Source organism: Poecilia reticulata, linkage group LG10 (genome assembly GCF_000633615.1).
Source record: "Poecilia reticulata strain Guanapo linkage group LG10, Guppy_female_1.0+MT, whole genome shotgun sequence".
NCBI lineage: Eukaryota > Metazoa > Chordata > Actinopteri > Cyprinodontiformes > Poeciliidae > Poecilia > Poecilia reticulata.
In genome coordinates this window covers 16,118,187-16,140,852 of record NC_024340.1, presented here as the reverse complement: position 1 = coordinate 16,140,852, position 22,666 = coordinate 16,118,187, and the positions used below count along the sequence as shown (strand labels likewise).

Sequence of the window (22,666 nt, the reverse complement as noted above, 5' to 3'; positions counted from 1 at the left end):
CTTATTAGCACGATCAAATGTGTCCGAGGAGCATATTTTGATATCTCGTTCTGGTTATAACGAATTTTTTTATGGTATGATCTTCTTGTTACAATAAGATATTGCTCCTGAATTTATTTCCAAGCTCTGGCAGAATGTTTCCATACTTTTAGTGCAAATCTTTAATTTTACAAACTCGCTTGTTAGCGCAACCAATTTAACTTGGCTTCTCCTGTCTTGCGTGGTGGTTCTTCCATGAAATAATTTTGTCCACAGGCCCCATACATTCCCGGACGAAGCCGATCAAGCTAACCCTGTGCAGTGACTAGATAGCGTATCATGGTTGCCTAGCAACATCAACTGCAGCCAAAAACCATTCCCTCTCAGCTGTTCAGTTTCACCAGTCTGTGGCCTAATAGTGGTTTTAAATTGCTCTCTCTTATGTATAATTGTGAAGAAAGCCCCCCACTCGGGGATGCGGCGTAAAGTGGCGGTGGGACCGTGTCGCCATTTTTTTTCTGGTTCATCCAGAAGCCCATCCCCCTGGTTGAGGGAAACCGTCCGACTTTCATTCACTCTCCACTGGGAAGCGGCCCGGCTGCGTGTGCGGCGGTTGAAACATGGCCTCGCCAAGGACAATAACCATAGTGGCCCTATCTTTTGCTCTGGGTTTATTTTTCGTGTTTATGGGAACTATTAAGCTCACCCCGAGACTAAGCAAAGATGCCTACAGTGAAATGGTGAGTAAGCGTTGATTCTTTAGCGCATCAGTCGGGCTAAATGAGAGCCATTGTTCCAGGCTTGCTGCAAACGGGCTCGAATATTAACATATGGAGACGCTGACCTAAATAATGAAAGAACCGGAAAATTAGTTCTTTGTAGAGCAACGTGCCACATTAAAGCTTTGTTATCCCTGTGAAGAATTGGGTTATATTGCAGATACATGTGACTCTGCTGTAATCATCATTGTGAAGGTCATTTTATTGTAAAATAAACATCATAATATAGCTCCACCAATGTACAACGCATACAAAAACCTTCCGAAATAGGCGCTGCGGAAGCACTTTAATGTAAAATATATGTTTCTTGTTAAACCGGTGTTTTTACTTACATTTATGCAGAAATAATAACGATTTACTATGTGTAAGTGTAGTTGCACGGCTTCCTTTTTGAAAGAAATAAAGAAAAAGAAGAACTGAAGAGCAATGGCGGCGCATTCGAGCAATTTCTGAGATGCACCTGCAGGTGCTGATGTTGAAACATCCTGCATGGATCAGGACTGACTGGAGGGCATCCCAATGATCCCCATCAAAAATAAAAACAGAATCATAAAGGCATACATTCATATTACACATTAATTAATTAATGTTGGATATATGAAAATAGACTAATATATAAATAAATAATTGGATTCAAAATGAGAATGGGTGGAGTAAACTTAAAATTTCATCATAATATATGTGTAATTTATTGTTAAAAGTGCAGATAAAAGACTTTTGGGGATACCCAGTCACTGCATACCTACCAAGGTCTCACAAAAACAAAAACAGCTGTAAAATAAACTTTCTCGTTTTTAATAATGGTGCTTTACTGCAACAGTTACATTCAGCAACACAGTAGTACTGATAAACACTTAATAATTGGATGTATTTGTATTTGGAGGTGTAAATGCAAGCATTTAATGTATTGTGCAGAGTTAGTAGTTACAACAGTTCTGCAGTCGCAAACATAATTACTTGTCACATGATTTATTTAATGACATATTAATATTTTTCATGATAATGACTGATTACTTGACATTGAACAATTCTTAAATCATAATATTAAAGATGAATAGTTTATTAATACATAATTAAATAACTTAGTGCATCTAAATGCGGCTTTGTTTATGTTAAAGATAGACACATAATTATTTATTTGGTTATTTCATTATTATTAGGATTATTTATAGAATGCCTGCACTCCAATGCATTGTGAAAATAAACTTTCTCTGTTTTGTCAAAAAGACCCCAGCAGGGATTGGCAATCATTGCATTAGTTATTGAAATGAAATGTTATTGTTAGTGAAATGACCACGAGAAAAATTGTGGTTGGTTTTAAAATTGAACCAACCACAATTTTTATCAATTATGTTTATAAAGTCTCGAAACAAAATGCATTTGAAAATCCTGTTTTGCTTAAATGAGAGCATAATAATTTACAATGTTACATGAGTTAATCATAAAATTATTTAATTTAAATCATTTTAAAAATCTGTTATTTATGTAACTATGTATTTGGTAGACCATTGACTTATTTTATTTTGTTTTTATTTATTTAATGACATATGAAGTCAGGTATCACATAATTTGTTTATTTTTTTTGTTGACGTTTATCTTGGATTTGGGTTCTTTTGCCCTTGATACTGTAACAGGGGCTCTTTGAAATACAATTTTTTAAAAAAAATTTATAATTATAGATTTGTTTAATCATATAACATTTTTGAGAACTTTTAAAAAATATATTTGATAAATGGTTTAGTCCAAAAAGTTATGGAAGATTTCTAGATGTATTAAGTGTATTGTTCTTAGTGTTGTGACACTTTTTGTCACAACAACTTTCATAGGCTAAAAGTGGCTCTTAACAGTCTCTTCTTTGTTATTTGGATTGATGCTGGTTTTAGATTAACTACAGGTGCACCGACAAATCGGTGCTAATTTTCTTCATTTTGGGAGGTCGGTGATCGGCCAATACTTAAATGTGAAATCGATCTTATCCGCTGATCTTGCCAGCAAAGGTCTAAAAATCAGCCACTGTCCTCTTTGGCTTTGCTGTGAGAGGTCTGACTGATAGACCGGCCCACCAGGTTATGTCTGCACGTTTGCAGTTAACAATAATCACCCCAGCTACTCAGCAACATTCTTGCTATATTTTGTGACATTTCAGACAAAAAAAATGGTTTCGGCCAAAATCGAAACCGGCAGGTCAGGCTTTTTAAAGATTGGTGATCGGATAGAAAACTGCAGTCATTGCACCCCCAATAGTAACTGTTTAAAAAACTATAATAACACTTGGATATGCTGAATATGGTGAAAGCATTTGGAGAGCTTTTAGCTTTTTCTTTGCATTTTTCTTTGTATTTTTTTTTGCAGAAAAGGGCATACAAGAGCTACGCCAAGGCGCTGCCAGGTCTGAAAAAGATCGGCATCAGCTCCGTTCTTCTTCGCAAGATCATTGGGTCCCTAGAAGTGGGCTGTGGAGTGGTGCTGACCCTGGTCCCGGGCCGGCCAAAGGATGTGGCCAACTTCTTGCTGCTGCTCGTCATGCTGGCTGTGCTGTTCTTCCACCAGCTAGTAGGGGACCCCCTGAAGCGATACGCCCACGCTCTAGTCTTTGGTATTCTGCTTACCTGCCGGTTGCTCATCGCCCGGCAGAGTGATGATCGGCCCGAGCGGGAGGACACCCGGGAGGAGCTGCAAATCAACGACCAGGAAAGGAACAAGGTCAAGCAGTCTTAAGGTCTTCAGCGGTAAAGGAAGAAATGGATTGCAGTAAATGAAAATTAAAGGGAATCATTCACTTCTAGTAATAACCCTCCACATACACACATCCTCTGTTGTCCAGCTGGCTGACTGATTAAGTTCACCAATTCCTCTGCACTTCCACTGTGAAACTAAGAACTCATGTTCCTTTTCTCCTCTGCATAATCGTGGACAATCATGCCTGATTGATCTCAACTTATTGTCTCCACAGTACTGTTTTCTATTTATTTGAGTGCTGCAGCTGTAATAAACGTTTGTGTTTTTACTTGAGTACATATCTTAATTGTTGATTTGAGAATGCCGTTTCTCCATCAGTCTTTGGATCTAGTTTTTTCTAATTTGTTTTTATACCGTAAGTAGCTAGGAGAGACCTGTTATAAATCAATTTGAAGCATGTTTAATTTAGGAGTGCATAAGCCAAAAAAGAACTGTTGATAAAATTTTGTACCACTTACATGTCAGCTTTTCAAAGCTGTGGCAACACAAGGACGAATTACACAAAATAATGCAAATGCTCATTTACTGTTTATTTCAGTAGATATTTCTGGGTGTTCACATGATAGCCTGTTTTAAAATGAAATAATCTGAATATTCTTTCTTCTGCCAGGTTTAAGGCAACACAGATTGCCTCAGGTGTTTGCTGCTAACTGATACAGCAGCAACTTAACCAAAACAATTATAATTTTTGCCTGTAAGAACTTGTATTTTATTCCTTGTAATTCACTGTTACAGTACAAAACTGGGTGATTTTTTTTTCCATCTTTGAGTATTTTAGGTGCAGTTACAAATCCTGTCAATATTTCTGTAAATGAAGAACTTTAAATAAAGAATTGGAGGTGAGAGTGACTTTTTTTCCCTTTTTATCCACACCATTTCATTCAAAGTCACGTCAGTTTTGCAGCAGAAGCTAACAGGCATTGTCAGCATGAGTATATCATATCAGAGCTTTTAATGATCCATTTGAAGCATTGTTTTTTTTTTGGATTTTAAGTGTATACAACAACTTCGAGGAATTGTGAAAACAATTATTCTGTGACGAAGCATCATTTTGTGAACCAGTTTTTAAGTAGATTATATTGAACAGGTCGTTTTTGTGATTGATAATTTGTTCTCTATCTACTTACCTGACACAATTTATTTTAAATCAAATAAAAATATTAGAATTGATGGCAGGGCTGTCCCAGAAGTCTGAAGTTAGCCTGATAGCATGCTATCTTGTTAAGTAGTTTTGGTGTGTTTGGGTTTATTGCTCCGTGGGAACACCTTGTAACTTGTACATTCCTGGGTTCCTGGGTATTTGTATGATGCATCACTACTACTGGCAGCAAAATAGACCCTCAGCACTGCCACCAACACAATGCTTTACATAGGTTTGAAAGCTTTCACTGGGCTTTTCCAAATTTTCTTATTGTTATGCTGTCCAAATATTTTAATTGTGTTAAGTTCCTGGATCGTTCCTCTATTTTGACCAAAATCCTTTCCTTTGAGGTGACAGAAACTAGTTCAGATGTGGAAAACATAGCCACAATTTTATGTTCCATCAAGAAAGTAATACCAAACATGCATCGAATCTGGTTTGGAATGGATGAAAAAGGCTAATTCTAAGTATACTGAAGTGCCTGAAGCTAGTTTTGAGAATTATTATTTATTCTTCAGCAATATTCTACTGGCAATATACAGTTTGACAAAAATATAACAAAAATCTTACTATGTTATTCTTACACTTGAGTGATTAAATATTTCCCCAAATAAGAGAAGAAGAAAAAAAATACACAAAACAAAATGTTCATATTTATTATCAGGGAAACCGCTAGCTTCTTCTCTCAGCAAGAACTACAAACCAAAAGAGACTACAACTCCCGTGAAGCACCTCAGCGGATGAACGCCACTGCGCAGGCGCAGGGCAAACGGTCGGCGCGGAAGATTTTGAGTTTCCATTGAACGGACAGAGGCAGAGTTTGGGAGGGGATTGTGTTTTTAAAGTTTTTAGCAATGTAGACATGGCGACGCTGCTAAACCTGTCGGATTCGGACCATTCGGGTCTGAGCGATCAGTCTGTGTCGACTCGGAGCAGCAACCGGAGTCTGAGAATCGCAGAACAGGAGAGGAGGAAGAACGAGGCGGAGGACCCCTTCGTTTTGGCCTTGAAATATTTCTCTGAAGGTAGGTCCACAAACAAAAACAGTTGGGTTCATAGCTATCAACGGAACTGTACTTCAGCTATCAACTTCAGTACAATAATGAACAGAAGCATGTTATAGGTAGAATATAGTGGAGAACGCAAAATGTCTTTATAAATAGCTTATGGTGTTTTATCTTAACGCAGAGGAAGACGAACCTACGTGAGGATTATAAACATGTCTTACACAACAGTAGCAGTCCACTAGGAAACACTCACATTTTCCCTACTTTACTTATATCAAAAAGCTAAATGTTGTTGCATTTATTTACACCTTACACAATATTTGAGATATACAAGCAATTATTTATAAATGTTAGTTATAACGAGGGTTACTGGGTCTCTAGATTATCACAGTAATAGCATAAACTGTAGTTGTATGTTCTGCATAGATAGGATGCTTTATTATTTACTTTATTACTTTACTCCACACAATTCGTTGCAAATTGCATGACTGTGAAATGTTATTGCAATTTCTCAAGCAAAGACTGTGCCTCTCTCTCTTCGTGTATAAATAGTCCACCACAAAATATAATTTATAAGCCTACTGCAAAATGGATAAATAAAAAAAACAAAAAAACTAATGGGACTAGCAAAATCCCAAACGATAAAACAGTAGTGTAACAAGAGTATCGATTTCAAACAAAAAGTTTTCATTTAGATTTATTTTTAAATATGGCATGTAGAAAATTATTCATACTTTTCTCATTAATCGGTGAAAGAACAATGATTAGCCAGCATTACTTGTATTAAGCCTTCCTTATAATTGTCTTCATTGGTAATTTGGCAATTTATTTTTGGCGAGGAGCTCCTGAAAAGTCAAATTTAATTGGATTTTGCCCTAAACATAACACTAATAATGACATTTCCACAGGAAAGTAACCCTAAAGAACATGTTGTATTGATCTATTTACATGGTTTCTGTTTTTGACACACCTGAACATTTCCCTAGAGGAAACATTTTAGTCTGGATATCCAGTTCATTTTGGTTGAAATTATTTCTTATTTTGATTTTAATTTTTAAGATTATTTTTAAACCACTGTTCTGTGAATGAGAAATGGTTCTTTACAACTAGTTATAGAAATAAGCAGAGAAAATATAAATGTGAGCCACTTAACAGGTCAGACAAGATCAAAATAAAAAGGTTGTGAACTTCTAAGAGGTTTTAACAGAAATGTATTTGTGCAGAGCTGTTTCAAGAGGTTATCATGTTTAAATGCTCCTTCATGCATGTCTAACCTGTAGATATATACTTGTATTCTTTGGAAATGTTTATTTTCTCATAGTATTCCATCCCATCCAACCTCGGAAGTTGCATTTCTGTCGTTCTGATGCGTCTTCCTCACCTCTCTCTCTGTCCTTTAGTGGAAGCAGGCACTCCTGTAACTGGGAACGATGAGCTGGAGAACAATCTGATTCGGGTGGAGAAAGTGGCGTTCAGCAGGGGTTTGTCTCCAGAAGCCATTTCCGTCATGCTGGACTTTGCTATGAGCCTACGCATGGGTAAGCCCGCCACTTACCTGCTCTTTGGAAGCACATTACTGCAACTTTTACACTTTAGCACATCAAACTGAAGAATAAGCTAAGTGATTAGGAAACATTAGTATTTAATCAACTAAATAACCCAGAGGTTCCCAAACTTTTCCATGCTGTGGCCCCACCAAACGATATTAGTTTCTGTCCGGGAACCCCCTTTGCAAGCCCACAGACAATGCTACAAAATATGTAAAGAAATATTGAATTTTACTGTTTTTTTTCCCTCACTTTTATTCACTATTCGACAATTACTACATTCATTTTGCATTTGTTGACAAAGAGTTCTGTGGTGTAAAATTTGTATTAATCTGATGTTCAATAGATTATCAGATAAAAATGTTCACCACAATCCCCTCTTTTGATTAAAAAAAGGCATGTAATGTTTTTATACTAATCCCATCAAACTGCATTTAATCTCCACAGTTTAGGATTTTGCAGATGTGTCCTCAACAGCAGGGCAGCTGGATGGTTCCTTCTGTCTTATTTGTCAGAAACGTTTCCATTTCTAGTTTGAGGAGAAAAGCAACTTGATAAATTTGGCTGCCAGTCAGAAAGATGAGAAAGACAGTAACTTTTTTCCTGAATTTCCTAGATAATACCTTATATCTGCATCTTCAATAAGTTGTTTTAACTTATATTTAAAACAACAAATCAAAGAAGAATACCTTCATATAAAAAAGTATTATTTAAAAATGTATTTTATTCCTTTTTTATTTTTAATTTTTCTATTTTTTCTCTTCACTCTAACTTTCTGAGGCGCCCCCTTAGCGGCCCACACTTTGAAAAACACTGAACTAAGCAATGACACAAACTGAAGATACTCCAACAACCTGCATGTTTATGACAATTTTTAAGTGTAAAACAAAAAAACATTTTCTTTGAATTATTGCTGATGATATGAGAGATGATATAATGGACCAGTGAGTGGTAATAACGCGTGGCACCTCTTGTAGAAAATGCTATGCTAATCTGTGATCTGTTGACGTTTGCTTCTTTTCTGGATTTATTACGTCTGCAGGCAGCAGTCCATGTGCTCGGGTGCTGAAGTGTCTGCTTCCCGCTTCGGCGGTGCCACAGGAGGCTGTGGTCCGAGCCATAGTTTGGCTCACTGTTCGGAAATTACCCATCAGCACTCAGGTTTGCGAAAATCCAATCACTTCCACATGTTAACATCCAAATAATGTAGATTAGAAAAGCACGCCGCAGATTTGTTTTTTGCAAATTTTCACTAATAATATTAAAATGGAGCTGTTCTTGTTCTTATTCAGTCAGTTTTGTTTGTATGTTTTGGATTGATGCGTTTTTCTCTCTGAAATTTGTAGGTTTTATTTATAAAATGGGTGCTGACTGTTTTCGACATGATCGATGCGAAGGACAAGCTTCGAGCCATTTATGGCTTCATCTTCAGCTTCGTCACAGACGAGAATCTGGTATGTGACTCGTCTTCTCTGCGTTGATTTAACTTGAAACTTATTTACTTCTTTGAAAATGATGGAAAGTAACGGTGGCGTTTTGGGGGCAGCTTTAATCTGATAGAGAAAAGTAGCTAAAGATTAGGGTGATGGCAAAGAGACCATCTTACTTTAAGGAGCTGCAGCTTATCAACAAAAGCTGGTTTGTTTCCTGTAACATCTATTGAAACATTTCTGTTGAAAGTTGAGAGAGGAGTAAATAATTTGACACATGAAAATAAGAGCAGATAAATATTATTTTAATAATTTACACACCATTCTTTAATCCTGTGAGAGATGCCAATTTTATTTCCAATGAGAAAAAAACTACTATGTTGTATGAATATAATTTAAAATCTAAAATGAATTAATAATTATCACCAATATCTCTGAGCTTTGGCCATGTCTTACAATCATGATTATAAATATGCCCATGTCATAATATGATGTAGGTAAGTCAAATCTGTTATTGTATCTCATTATTATAAGATAAATGAGTCGTAATCGTGAGATGCAATTCAGTTATGCTAAATTATGACATTTTAAATATCATGTGGTCATTATGAGATTCATATTTAATAGCTAGCTAATTTATTTTTGCTAGATGGTATAAATATGAGAAACTATGTCATAAATACCTTTTACTGTATGGAAATTGTTCAATAACATTTGTAATAAAGAGATGACCAACTTTAAAGAAGCAAGTCGCTGGTGTTGAGTCTCAGTTATCAAATCCAGCTGGACGTCTTTAGCTGGACGTCTTTACTGTCTTCTTCAAGATGTTTGCGCTCTGATCTAAAACGCCGAACATGGTTGAACCGTTTACAGCCAGGAGCGGTGAGAACAGTCACACCAGTAGAGAAATTAAGGTCACAGATTGAGCCTTAAAGACGTATAATGGCCTCTATTCAGCTCAATAGTTGGGTCGTTGTTGCTTGACGGTCCAAACAAATCCCTCATAATGCCGTCTCAGTTGTTTTGGTCTCTTGTCCAAAGATGTGAAATGCTACAAAATCGCGTGGAAAGACGAGTCAGAGATGCAGAGTAGGTGTTTAGTGTTGGTTTTTCATGTTTAACAAAGGTGGGTTCATTCACTCCTCTCTCAGATTAACATGTAAATGGTAAAATGGTCAGTGGCCCGCACTTGTATGGACTCAATTCTTCACACTACATGCCGTCTTTCACCTTTTCACACGCTGGTGATGGTGAATGTGGCATATTTCTGTTTTCAGACGAATGTCCTTTGACCTTGAGAGGTAAATTAATTATCCAGTTTGATATGGAAGAATTGGTGAGTTAGTCCTTTTGACCTCAAATCATTGAACACTTTTGGATTAAATTAGAGCTGCGATTCAGGCCTTCACATCCAACATCAGTGTCTGACCTCAAAAATGCAATCTGTTCATCTATCGTCTCTACCTGCAAGGAGCAGAGCAAAATTTATTTAGCTTTAATTATATGTAATATTGGGGCTGCACAGTGGCGCAGTTGGTAGAGCTGTTGCCTTGCAGCAAGAAGGTTCTGGGTTCGACCCCCGGCCCCGGTCCCTCTGCATGGAGTTTGCATGTTCTCCCTGTGCATGCGTGGGTTCTCTCCGGGTACTCCGGCTTCCTCCCACAATCCAAAAACATGACTGTCAGGTTAATTGGTCTGTCTAAATTGCCCCTAGGTGTGAGTGTGTGTGTGCGTGGTTGTTTTTCCAAGTGTGTCTCTGTGTTGCCCTGTGACAGACTGGCGACCTGTCCAGGGTGACCCCGCCTCTCGCCCGGAACGTGAGCTGGAGATGGGCACCAGCAACCCTCCCGACCCCACTGAGGGATAAGGGTGTAAAGAAAATGGATGGATGGATGGATGGATATATAAACTGGTGTTTCTATTTTGTCATGTTATGAACAAGACTTTACATTTTCTTGTTCTTGTTTCTTTTTCAGTGCCCTTTCATTTGCCACTTGTTGTATCTTTTAACCAGAAAGGAAAATGGTAAGACAGGCTTTAATATTTATTTTTCTGTTCTCAGTATTTTCTTCACTTCTGCGAAAAATATTAACATTATTTTTATTCCACTGCAGTGCGTGTCTTCAGAGTCAGGAAGCTACTGGAGCAGCAGTCGAAACTGGTAAACTTCCTGTTGCTTTCGTTTGTTTTGGAGTTTTCTGTCTTTGAATCTTTTCCGTCTTTTGCTCTTTTACCATTTCTTTCTTTAGGTTTTTCTGTCTTTTGCTGTCTTTTGTTGTTTCACTCTCTTTTCTCATGTCCTTCTTCCTTCCCTCCGTCTTTGATTCCTTAAGTGGAGTGTTATGATTACTGGTTGATCGGATCACATCTCCTAACTTGCCAGAGAAAAACTGGAAATATGTTGTTCAACACACAAACGAGTAAAAACATGTAAACCTTTTGTAAAATCATCTGTAGTTTTCTCATGGGACTTATTATTTTTTGCGGCAACAGAACTGATTGTTGCATTTTTGGGAATCTGCAGACGTGTTTTATGCACTGTGTTGCACATCTCTCTTGTCTCCTCAGGGAAGGCAGCCTTACCTGCTGTACCTTCTGTCTCTCTATAAAGTGTTTTGCCCTGAGCTGGTGACGCTCTCCATACCATCCCGGATGAAGGTTTGTCCTCTAGTTTCAAACTGAAAGCTCCTCTAATACTGCCTGACTGTAAACTCTAAACAGTAATGAAACACAAGTGCTCTTTGATTTCTCGCAGAGTGGGTTTAAGAATCACATTTCCCCCTGGAAGTCGGCTCTAGTCGGAGTCCAGAGGAGGAACGGCATGCAGGTCGCCTCCAGCATCAGTCTGGCCTTCGCTGTCAGAGATAAAACCGCCTCTCGGAAAAGGGTGCGTTCCCCAGCATATTATTCAGAGTGTTTAAATGATTTCTGCAGCACTTGACATATTGCTGCTCCTTTCCCTGTATTATTGCAACATTTCATCACCTCCTCAGCTTCTGTCCAGAGGCTCCATGTGTTTCCGACAAATGGACAACAGCCGATATCTCTGTTTTTATCCTAGTAACAGGATCAGATTAGAAAGTAGATCTGTAATGAACAAGTTGATTTAGGTAGCATTTTTTATTTAATTTCATTTAGTTTATATCTGTAAATTGCAAATAAATATTTCTTACAGCAAAATAAACCCCCAAATTCAGTTTCTCAAATGGATTTGACAAACAATACCTGTAACAAACGCATTCTGAGTGTTAAATCTTTTAAAGCTTAGCTTAAATATGAAGTGGAGACATCTAACTTGAAAACATTCCTATCTACACTCCAGAAACGAGTCAGTAAATTGTCTGAACGTGTAGTGAAATCTTTTGTTTTGCTTTTCCAGAAACACGGCCACCTGGAGCTGCCGTCTCTGAGCCCCGTCACCATCAAGGAGCCCCAGGCGGCGCAGGGCTCCAGTAGGAATCTGGTTCCTATGCAGCAGATCCAGTCCTTCGCTCAGCTGCTGCAAAACATGCATCGCATCGAGGTAAACCGTCCCTGGACTAATGAGACTTTTATTCAAAATGCTACTTCTCGAGACATTTTTTGCTTTAAAAAACAAATTATTAAAAAAACAGTGAAAGAAAAGTGTTTTTTTTAATATTCTAGTCTAGATACTTCTTATCCAAATTGTGACCTGCTTGCCTTAAAGTTGCACATTTAGCAAAGTAAAAATCACTTATGTTACTCTAAAACACATTTACTAGACCTGTCGCAATAAGTAATAAATTACTTAATTGAATGATAAATTAAAATGAGCTCAATAGTTTCCAATAACATGATTTATCGTTTTTGTATTTTTACCAAAAACTAGATGACAAAAGTCTTCAGTCTGATGAATTGGTCTCAACTTTATTTGAAGGACAATTTTGCTTACAGAGACTTCATGATTAATTTTATTTGTTGTTTTTGTTATTTATTTTGGATATTTGAAATGTCTTCCAGCTGCAGGGTTGAATGTTCATTAGAATTTAAAGTTTATTGAACTTTAAGAACTCCTGGGACAATTTATCATCCAGAAAAACGTGTTATTGTGACACAAGCCTAGAGTCATTTATTTTCTCCACTCGTTCACTTCAGGGCGCTGAATCTGTTTCTGGTGCGATGCCGCCTCACCGCCACATGGTGGTGCTGTTGCACCGTCTAATCTGGATGACGTGCAGCGCATTTACGTCTCAGTCCAGCACAGGTGGCCCGGGGCTGTAATTGTTTTATTAGATTAGCGGATAAACCCGCTTTATGAGCGCTGTGCTTCTCATTAACTTTGCCATTACATGTTTTTTCCCCCTCACAGACGTCATTAGCGGTTTATCTGTCCTGAATGAGTAATAAAAGTAAAAATAAATAAATTAAATGAGATTCTGTGTAACACATATATTCTCCTCTTTAGTTGAACACGACACAGCTTATAAAATGCAACCAAAGATCTTTCTTTACTCTGTTGTTGTTTTTAATTGTGCATTAAACAGTTCTTTTATTGTATTGATTATATTGGTAGAGGATCAACACTTTATTGCTTCTTGTTGAAATTGTGTCTGTTCATTGTTTGTCTCCTTTTCATTCTAATTTATCCATGAAACTGGGAGCATCTCTGTGTTTTGAGGCAGCTGCTTGTGTGCTGTTACTGGATTCTCAGCTTGGCTTGACTTTTTGTATAAACCAAAGTTATTACAGTTAACTAAAACTACTGAAATAGCAAAAACTGAAATGGAGAGAACATTTTTGTTAACTGAAATAAATAAAAATGGCAATTAATTGGGAAAATCTATGTAACTGGAACTTTTAAATTGTGCGTTTATAAAACGTACTGAAATTATAGATACGAAATCCTTCGTTTTTTGTGTTTGAGTTTATTTATTAGTCTTTTGAACGGATATGAGATTTATTTACTTTTTCCCCCCACACAAGCAGTTTACGTCAGTTGTCGGTAAATTACGGCACTCATACTCTTCTTGGCAATACAAATTTGTGACAGCAAAAGTTGGAAGCAAACAATAATTGAATTCATTTTTTAAAAACTGTATTTATTGCGGAGTATTCGTTAGCCAATCGATCTAAACATAATCAAAATAAAAATACTCCTAACTTTTTGAATTCGGCACCTAAAAATCGGAAAAAACTAACTGCTATAACTAATAAAAACTAAACAATATGTATCTAATGACAACTAGTAAAATCTAGCAAACACACTATAAAAACTAAAAAAAAGTCACAGTGAAATAAAACTAAACTCTAATGAAAATTATAACTCTGGTATCAGCATTAACTCTCCTAAAGCTGGTAACATCATGATCATAAAGTAAAACAGCGGATTCTGTTTTACTTTAATGTGAAGTTTGACTTTCTGAGCATGTTTTTTTAAATTAAAATGTGCCTCTGGATGCCTGTCTGTGTTGATGGGTGTGTGATGATGTTGTTATCTGGTTGTTCCTCCGCCAGCTGCCGGCTCAGATGGGCTCTCTGCTGGGGTCCAGTCTGGCTCTGCAGTATCTGGACTGCGTGCAGGATGAGTCGGCCCTCCTGCGACTCAACTTCTGGCTCGGCTACGCTCTCCACGAAGGTAAATGAGACGTGATTGGACGTGATGCTGCAAAACCGCTGTGACATCATCGTCATCATCGACAAGCAGGAGAAGTTTCTCCCAAATTAAAGCTGACCTTGAGCTGAACTCCAGCGGATTACCTAGTTTGGCTAATCAAAGGGAATTATTTTAGGAGAAGGAATAAAAAATTCCAGAATCATTTATTTTATTTGTCTGTTTGAGTTACTAAATTTTCTTCTTTCTTGTTTAGAGTTTTTGTTCTGCAGCGATGGAGGAGCCAATAAGAACCCGGAGGAAGCGCTACAGTTTTTAAACCGGTTGCTGTCGGCGCAGCACTTCCTGCAGGTGAGCGTCTCATCGCATGTGTTCATTTATTTTATACTTATGAAATATTTCTAAGATTTAAGTTAATAATTGTATTATTTTATTTACTTATTGGTATTGAAATGAAATGTACAGTTGAATGACAATGAAGTCTCTTTGTCTAAAGTCAGAATTCTTCCTAGAATCAGAATTGTTAAACTTTTAATGCACCATAAAACAAATCAAGTCTTAAAACTCAAATCTGATAAATAAATTTAATGTATGGAAGAAAATTAGGGTCAAAAATAAAAGGATTCTGACTCTTAGAATTAATTTTTTTCTCAGAATTCTTGCTTTAATTTTAGAATTCAGATTTTTCCACTCAGAATTCTGACTTGTTTTCTTAAAATTCAGATCTTTTTTATTAGAATTCAGATTATTTAAAAAAAAAATCTGAATTCAGATGTTTTTTCCTCAAAATTTGGACTTTTTTCTCAGAATTTTGACTTTTTTCCCCCCAGAATTCCGACTTTTGTTTCTCAGAATTCTGAGATTTTTTTCAGAATCAGAATTGTTTAAATTCTCATTCTGCACCATCAGACAAATCTAATCTTAAACAAATCTAACAAATTAATTTGGGACAGGCTGTCATTTCAAGTTTACAAATTTTATAATAGTTATATGATTTATTTCAGACTATAGCAACATAGTTGACATACACCTAAGGATATTTGGTTATTTAATTGGATCTTTAATTGGACTGACACAGAATTAGAATTATTAAACCAAACCAAACCAACTTTATTTATAAAGCACTTTAAAACAACCACAGCTGATACAAAGTGCTGTACATTAAAACACAACATAATAAAAAAAAAAAATAAAAACTTACAGTTTAAAAACAAAAACATACAATTTAAAACTAGATCTTATTAGAAAAGAGTCAATTTAATTTAAATAAATTGTTGTTTCATGTTTTAATTAAACAATGCTTGTGCCCATTAGGAGGGGTTTAACAGTTCTGATGCCTTCCTGTTCAAATTCCTGAACGTTTGGGACGGATCTCTACTGCGTCCGCAGATCCTCGGCCTCCTGAGCAACATTCCCGTCATTCCGAGCTCGCGTGAGTGTCCAAGAAAACAAAAACAAAATGCTGCTTTCTACCTTAGTTGCTACGTAGCATGTTAACTGAGAGCCAGAATGAAGCAGCTTTTATTAGAAAATGTGAGCTGTTTGTTGATCAGGAATAATTGTGATATTTTCTCTCCTGCTCAGAAATCAAGGCGTTGCTGTTCGATCCTCTCATGCAGCTTTTCTTCACGTCCTCGCTGTTTTTTAAGGTGAGTTTGCTGTTTGAGGCAAAAGTTGTTAAAACTTCAGGGTTTCAGGAAAAATCTGGGTGTTCTCAAAGCTGAGGTGTTTTTAAAAACGTATTTTTAAATCCTGTTTTCTAAAACGTGCATCCGTCTCCGATCTCCATGTCCATCCACTTGTTCATCCATCCATCTGTGAATCAGTTAGTTTGTTTATTCATCCGTCCATCCTTCCATTAACGCAATAGTTTGTATATTCATCCATCTGTTTTTCCATCCATCCATTTTCTCTGCATCGTGTTTCTGTCTGTTTTTTTCTCTCCAATCATTCATTTGTTCATTCTTTCATCTATCTATCCATCCATCCATCCATCCATCTTTTCATCCTTACATCCATCCGTTCATCTATCCAAACAAAAGGGGACAAATAGGAATGTAAGAGATGAAAAGTTTGACCATAAAATGGTCAGAAACCCTGAATCGTCCTCACGTTGCAGCTCTATGTTGACTGGATTTTCATGGTTGCAGCTAACACGTGTTAGCCTTGCATGCATTGTAACCGCTGCTATTATTGAGTGTTTGATCGGTGCTTTTCCTCTCTGCGTTTCTGCAGTGTGGACTGATTGAGTGTTTAAACCACATGCTGTTAAAGTGGCTGACCTGGCACTCTGCGTACGCGCTGGAAGATGACCTCGACATCAGCCTCAACAGCCACACGTCCATGTGAGTTTTACGTCCACGCCATTAAACAACTGAAGAACAACTGGAGCATGGTTTTATAAAAACCCACTTGATGCAAAAAAATTTTAAACTTGCAGCCTTTCTTTTTTTTTTGAAGATGAGGCGCATTGGTGCATTTTACTTTTTGGTAGGGCTGGACAATCAATCAATAACAACAACATATATCGCGATAGACACATGATAATACGTCTGATAGATTATTGACTATTCACTGTACTCTGATCCAGAACCACAGCTAAGCAAGGTTGGTGGAATCAGCTCACTCATTCTTTGGTTACCTAGCAACACACTCATTCTTTGGTTACCTAGCAACTCACTCTCTCTTTGGTTACCTAGCAACGACCTGTTGAATAACTGGCGCAGCAGCAGTTTAAGGTTTTGCCTCATAAATGCTTGAAAATAAAAAATCAATGCTGTGGAGGGAAAACTGTGGAGACAGCAGGAACGGTCACACCACCAGTTTTTCAGTACTTCAGATATTTAAAACAAAAACGAATCAATTCTTATCAATATTGACTGATATGAAGCATTTGCATTGTGATAAGTTTTTCATTCATATCGTCCAGCCCTACCTGTTTTATAAAGTACTAGAATAAATTAAAATATGCAAATAAACACACCACTTGTTCCTGGTTTTAAGGAAGGAAATAAACATTTTGTTGCCTAAAATGCAGTAACGTAGCGTTCCTTGGGTGAACACTTCAGCAAAGGATGAATCTGTAGGTAGAAAAAAAAATCTACTAATGTGAAATGCTTATATTGTGATGGATTTTTCAGCCATATTGTCCAGCCCCAGTCTAAATAAAAATTATAATTCATAATTGAGCCTTGAATATATCCCTGCCATGCCATGTGCAATTTGCTGACTCATTGAGTAAATCTGCCCCTCTGGTTTGAGTTTCTGATATTTTCTGCTGCAGTGATCTTTCTCCGTCTTATCTGAAATCAGTAAACGTGTGTTGGAAGTTTCCCTTGGTGTCAGTTGAGCAGACGGTTTCTGTGTTGTGACCCTCTGCTCTGCTCTCTGTCTCAGAAACATAACCCTGTCAGGGTTCAAGGACTCTGTGATGGAGCTGGTTCACTTCGTGGGTCGGCTGGCCTCCCTGGGCCTCCAGCTGGAGGGCTGCCACTCTCTCTTGCTCAGCTTCATTCTGGATTTCTATGAGACAGTAAGTGGGAGCTGCTAACCGGGTCTAAATATTGTATGTTTTATCCAATGCTGCAAGTGCCTTTGCCAGTTTGGATCCAACTTGATTCAAAGCAGGTTTTATGGCCCAGTTTCACTCCTAGAAACTTTATTTGAAATCCTCTTTCCACCTAAACATTAAGCATTTTTATTTTACTACAATTATCATCAGGGACTCACAAGCTTCTATCAAACATGTCAACATAATCTGTATGCACATTGTTATTAACTTGTGTTACTATAAGTAGTTTGCCAGCACAAAAACAATCAAGTCCCCGTGGTTTCCTGACTTCCAACTGGAATCGAGATCAAACTGGATATAGCATAATTCCCAGCTCTGAGATCTGACTTTGAGCTAAATGGAACGCAGCATTATTGGCCCAACATGAAAGTGTACATCAGATTATAGGATGTCAATGCAGAGCTCTGCAGACTCATAAAAGCTTTTAGATTAAGAGCTGGAGAATCATTTTTTTCGCCCTCCTTCCTCAGGTTTGTGACACTTTCCTGAAGTTTGGCCTTCCCCTTGTGGTCATGCCTCCTCCAGGAGTTTTTTACCCGGCCTTTTTTGCTGCCGACCCCGTCAGCGTGGACAGACTGGCCTTCATCATGCACAGGTGGGAGACACTTCATCCATCTGGTAGCATCTGCTCTGATCTTTCACACGTTTAGTGGAGTTAAAATTGAAAACCTTCAGTGTGTTTTATTATAAAGTGGAAGGCAAATGATTAATTATTTTTCTTAATCTAGAAATTTAATATAAAACCGTCCCGGACACCTTAGTAGAATATCTTTTGGTGCTTTGTCTCTTCTAGCTTTAAATAAACAAAGACTTTCAATCTGGCCCATTTTTCTTTACAAATTAGCTCAAGCTCACTCAGACTGAACGTGGGACTTGATGCTCAAGTCTTGCCACATGTTTTTAATTGTATTTAGGTCTGGACTTTAAGAGTGTTTTCACACCCAGTGGACCATCAGGTGGGATGATTGTCAGTTGGTGTGGTTTGCTTTCACACTGCGCTGTCAAATGAACCAAGCCTTTTGAAAAACCCATTTCCCTCATCACCTGTGGTGGCGACAAAAACCTCAGAAGAAGAGACAAAGCGCGACTTCCTTCTTCACAAGATGTAAACACAAATGGAGTCGCGTCAGATTTTTGCCTTTGTAGGATTTTTCTTTTGTCTTTGGTAAAAGACTGTCATTTCTCGCTCTAGTGCCAGACTCTTGACTTTGTTTTGGTTGCGTTTACCCAGAATCCCCAGCGCTATAGTTCTCTTCCTGCTTTTGGAGCGGTCTCTGGTCCGCTTGGCGTTCACATATACATTCAAACAACACCAGAGTTCACTTCAACTGAATCGAGACCAAGGTTTTAAGGCGGACCAGAGTTAGCGTTTTTGATTTGCACCAGAGCTTGGTTGTATAGTCACACCTCCCAAAATGAATTGGACTTTCTAAGAAATCTGAGTTTGATTAGTGCGGACTAAACAATGTGAACGCACCCCAACTGGGTCGTTCTAATTGGTCACGATGAGTTTTATTTAAGAGTAACAGAGTAAAAGAAATGCATGCCTCGCAAAAACTCAGAAACCCAAAATAATTTTCCTTCTGTTCTGCAATAATGCACCACTTTGTCACCTAAAATCTCAATAAAATACATTATGATACGAATTTCTACCTTAAGACAGCACTGTAAATGAAAGTGAGGCTGAGGTGTGAAAAAGAGCATGGTCTCATCACATGTCGCCTGACAAAATCAGATCTGTGAAATTAAAGTTTTATTTCTAACTTTAAGTTATACTGTTACACAGAAAATGGGATTTTATTTCTGTAATTAGTTGCATCATTTCTGTTTTGTTTAGGTACAAAGTGAACCTGACGTCCGCCAAGAGGCAGGAGAAAGTGACTGAGGTAAGGACGAACCTGTGGCTCTGTGGCTGGATCAGTAATCCAGCTGTTTGTTTTAGAAACCGAGGTAGATGTTTGATATTCAGCCGGTCCATCTGCGTAAACCCGATAACCATAATCTCCTCTCACATGAGAGTTTGGAAATGTTTATTTCAACGCAGCTCCGATTTTTTAAGCAGGTTTTTCTCCCCGCCGGCCGACTGGCTCGCCTGCAAATGCCACCAGATTGTTTTTATTAAGACCAGAGGTGGCAGAGTCCCTAAAACATTGTGCTCAAGTAAGAGTAGAAATACTTCATAATAAAATTACTCAAGTAAAAGTAAAAAGTACAGCGTAGTAAAAATACTCATAAAAGTAAATTTTCCTCAAAAAGGTTAGTTAAGTAAATGTAACTAATTACTACGGAACTCTGATGAAGATGAATCAAACTCGGTGAATGAATCGCCTCCTGTTCGTTCGTTCGGTTTTGTTTCTGCAGCAGGCCTTTCACATCAGCCGCCAGACTTTCCGGGAGTTTAACCGCTACCAGGTGTTCCTGGTGAACTGCCTGTGGAATTCCAACATGTGCTACCCGGAAGCGGAAGTGCGTCTGTCCGACGAGCTGCTCGCCCAGAGCGGCGTGCCGCAGTTCTCGACGCGCTTCGACCTCATCCACCACCCGGCCTTCGTGAGCTACGCTCTGGACTTCCACCACAAGGTCAGTGGGATTCTGGGAACCAATGGAGTTCATTGTTCTCCACAAGTTAGGAGGAGGAAGATGGGAGAATGAAGAATATTCATGTTCCCAGAGTTTATTCACTCGACTGCTGTCTAAATCTGATTCTTGTTTCCTTTTTTGGGCCCTTCATCGCTTTCCTCATATATCTAAGTTTTGCTACCTGTTTTCCTTTCTTTCTTCCTCTCGTGTCCTTCCTTCCTTATTTGTGTCCTTCCTTTCTTCCTCACTTACTTGGTTCCTTCTTGTGTTCTTTTTCTGTTTCCCAAGTCCCATTTATTTGATCCTTTCTTGTTTCTTTCTTTTTCTCTCTTCTTATCATTCCTTCCTTCCTTTCTTCATTGTGTCTTTCCTGTGTCACTCGTTTCCTTTTGTGTCTCCTTCCTTCCTTAGTTCTTGTTCTTTCTTTTCCTTTTTGTTTCCTACGCTCCCTTCCTTTCTTCCTTGTCTTTCCTTTCCTTCCATACTTCCCTTCTTGTTTTTTCTTCCTAAATTATTACTTTTATTTTTTCCTTCATCTCTCCACATATATGTAATTTTTTTCTATTTTTCTTTTCTTCTTTCCTTTTGTTTCTCCAATCTTGTGTCCTCTTTTTCCTTGATGGTCCTTTCTTTGCCTCCCATTTCCTTCCTTCTTGTGTTCTTCCTTTTCTTTGTTTCCTATGTCCCCTTCATGTTGCCACTTCATTCCTTCCTTGCTACATTGTGTCCTTTGGTCACTCATTTCCTTTTTTCTTTTTTGTTTCCTTCATCTCTCACCTCTTATTTTTAATGTTTTACTACCCCTTCTTCTTCCTTTTCCCCTCTTCACTACTTTCTTTCTCCCTTCCTCACTTGTTTCTTTCCAGTCTGTTGACCTCTCTTCCTTCATCTGTCTTTCTCTGCTGTTTTTATTTTTGTAGGTTGTAGAAATGTTTGTCATAAATTCAGTATTTTATGTTCATAAAGAAGTGGAACTGGAAGTTTCTCAGGCCGGAACCCTGTCTGTTGTTTTGATGGATCAGTTTGGATTCTTGCTGTGCATTTTGCCAAACAGACCTACAGCCAAGACAAATGAGTTTTAATGTATCCTTCAAAGATGATGCATTAATCAATAGGGATAGTTATAATTAATGGCTGCCCTTTAAGATGTTTAATAACACACACACCTTTTTTTTTTTGGGTTTGGGCCACCTGCGTTCTTGTGAGATTTCCCACAGATTTCTGTCACTGAATATTAATGTCGTCTCTTTATCAGTGTTGGCCCGGCAGAAAAGAAACGGACCTCAATTCCATCAAGGTAAAACGAGTCTCCTTTTCCGTTCCGTGTTCATTAAAGACGTCACGTCTAGTCTCGACTCGCCTCAGTCATCCGTCTTTGATCAAACAGTCCTTCAGATGTTTTCTGATGCGACTCCCCGTGTGTTTTCCAGCAAACCAAGCCGTGGAGCTGGTACCTGGAGTACCTGTTCACCCAGGGCTTCGACGGCCTGAAAGACTTTTTGCAGAATAACATCAGCCGGAGAGTAATGATAGGGGGCGACGGGAGCGAAGACGGGACGCAGAGCCAGGAGCTCGGATCTGCGCCACAGATAAAACAGCCACTATTATCTTAAGGATTTGTTTTAAAAGACATGTACATATTTAATCCCTTCTGCTTCCTGTAAGTCCTTTTACTGTACATATTTTTCATGATGCTGGTGCACTTTTAGTTGTTTACGATGCATGCTAATAAAGTGTTTATTTTATATTGTGACTCAATAAGTAGGTTTAACCCCTGAAATCTAGAGTACGGCATAAAGTTGTAGATTGAGTCATTTAGCTCCGGGATTAGATTTTTACAAGACAGCGTTGTGATAAATTGATGAGAAGAAGCTATCAATCGATAGGCCTGTCACAATAAACATAAGCTTTGTCGTGACACACAAATGGTGTTTTACTACCATTTCAAAGCATTGTAACAATAACAGCATAATAATGTAAAACATTCTCAAAGTTCAATAACTCTGGAGCTGGAAGACGTTTTAAATATCCCAAATAAACAAAGCAGAACATAAAATATGAAGTTTCTGTAAAGAAATGTGTTCTTCAAAAAAAGAGCTGGTTGAGATCAAAGCTCCAGACTGAAGATTTTTGTCACCCAGTTTGTGGTTTAAAACAATAAATCATGCAAATGTTAATTATTGAGCCCGTTTTATTTTTAATTTATCACCCAATTGAGTTATTGCTTATTGCGACAGGCCTATCAATCGATAAGCTGCATGAATATTAAAGTATTTCTGCACGACAGGTTCCAGCGTTTATGAAGTTTTCTTCTATAAATG

General features: G+C 37.9%; 2 protein-coding genes across 2 annotated transcripts; both read left to right on the top strand.

Moving 5' to 3' along the window:
• The first annotated feature begins 342 nt into the window (after positions 1-342).
• tmem35 (transmembrane protein 35) lies at positions 343-4,340 on the top strand. The gene is made up of 2 exons (XM_008420673.2): positions 343-719; positions 3,111-4,340. The coding sequence occupies exons 1-2, from the start codon at positions 600-602 to the stop codon at positions 3,474-3,476; spliced, it is 486 nt and encodes a 161-aa protein (XP_008418895.1). The 5' UTR covers positions 343-599; the 3' UTR covers positions 3,477-4,340.
• Positions 4,341-5,392: 1,052 nt separating this feature from the next.
• On the top strand, positions 5,393-22,090 carry cenpi (centromere protein I). The gene is made up of 20 exons (XM_008420674.2): positions 5,393-5,663; positions 7,046-7,183; positions 8,235-8,353; positions 8,539-8,646; positions 10,599-10,647; positions 10,737-10,783; positions 11,191-11,280; positions 11,378-11,509; positions 12,002-12,145; positions 14,098-14,218; positions 14,451-14,545; positions 15,509-15,626; positions 15,779-15,843; positions 16,430-16,539; positions 17,591-17,726; positions 18,236-18,360; positions 19,603-19,651; positions 20,127-20,345; positions 21,601-21,642; positions 21,776-22,090. The coding sequence occupies exons 1-20, from the start codon at positions 5,501-5,503 to the stop codon at positions 21,956-21,958; spliced, it is 2,253 nt and encodes a 750-aa protein (XP_008418896.1). The 5' UTR covers positions 5,393-5,500; the 3' UTR covers positions 21,959-22,090.
• Positions 22,091-22,666: the final 576 nt, after the last annotated feature.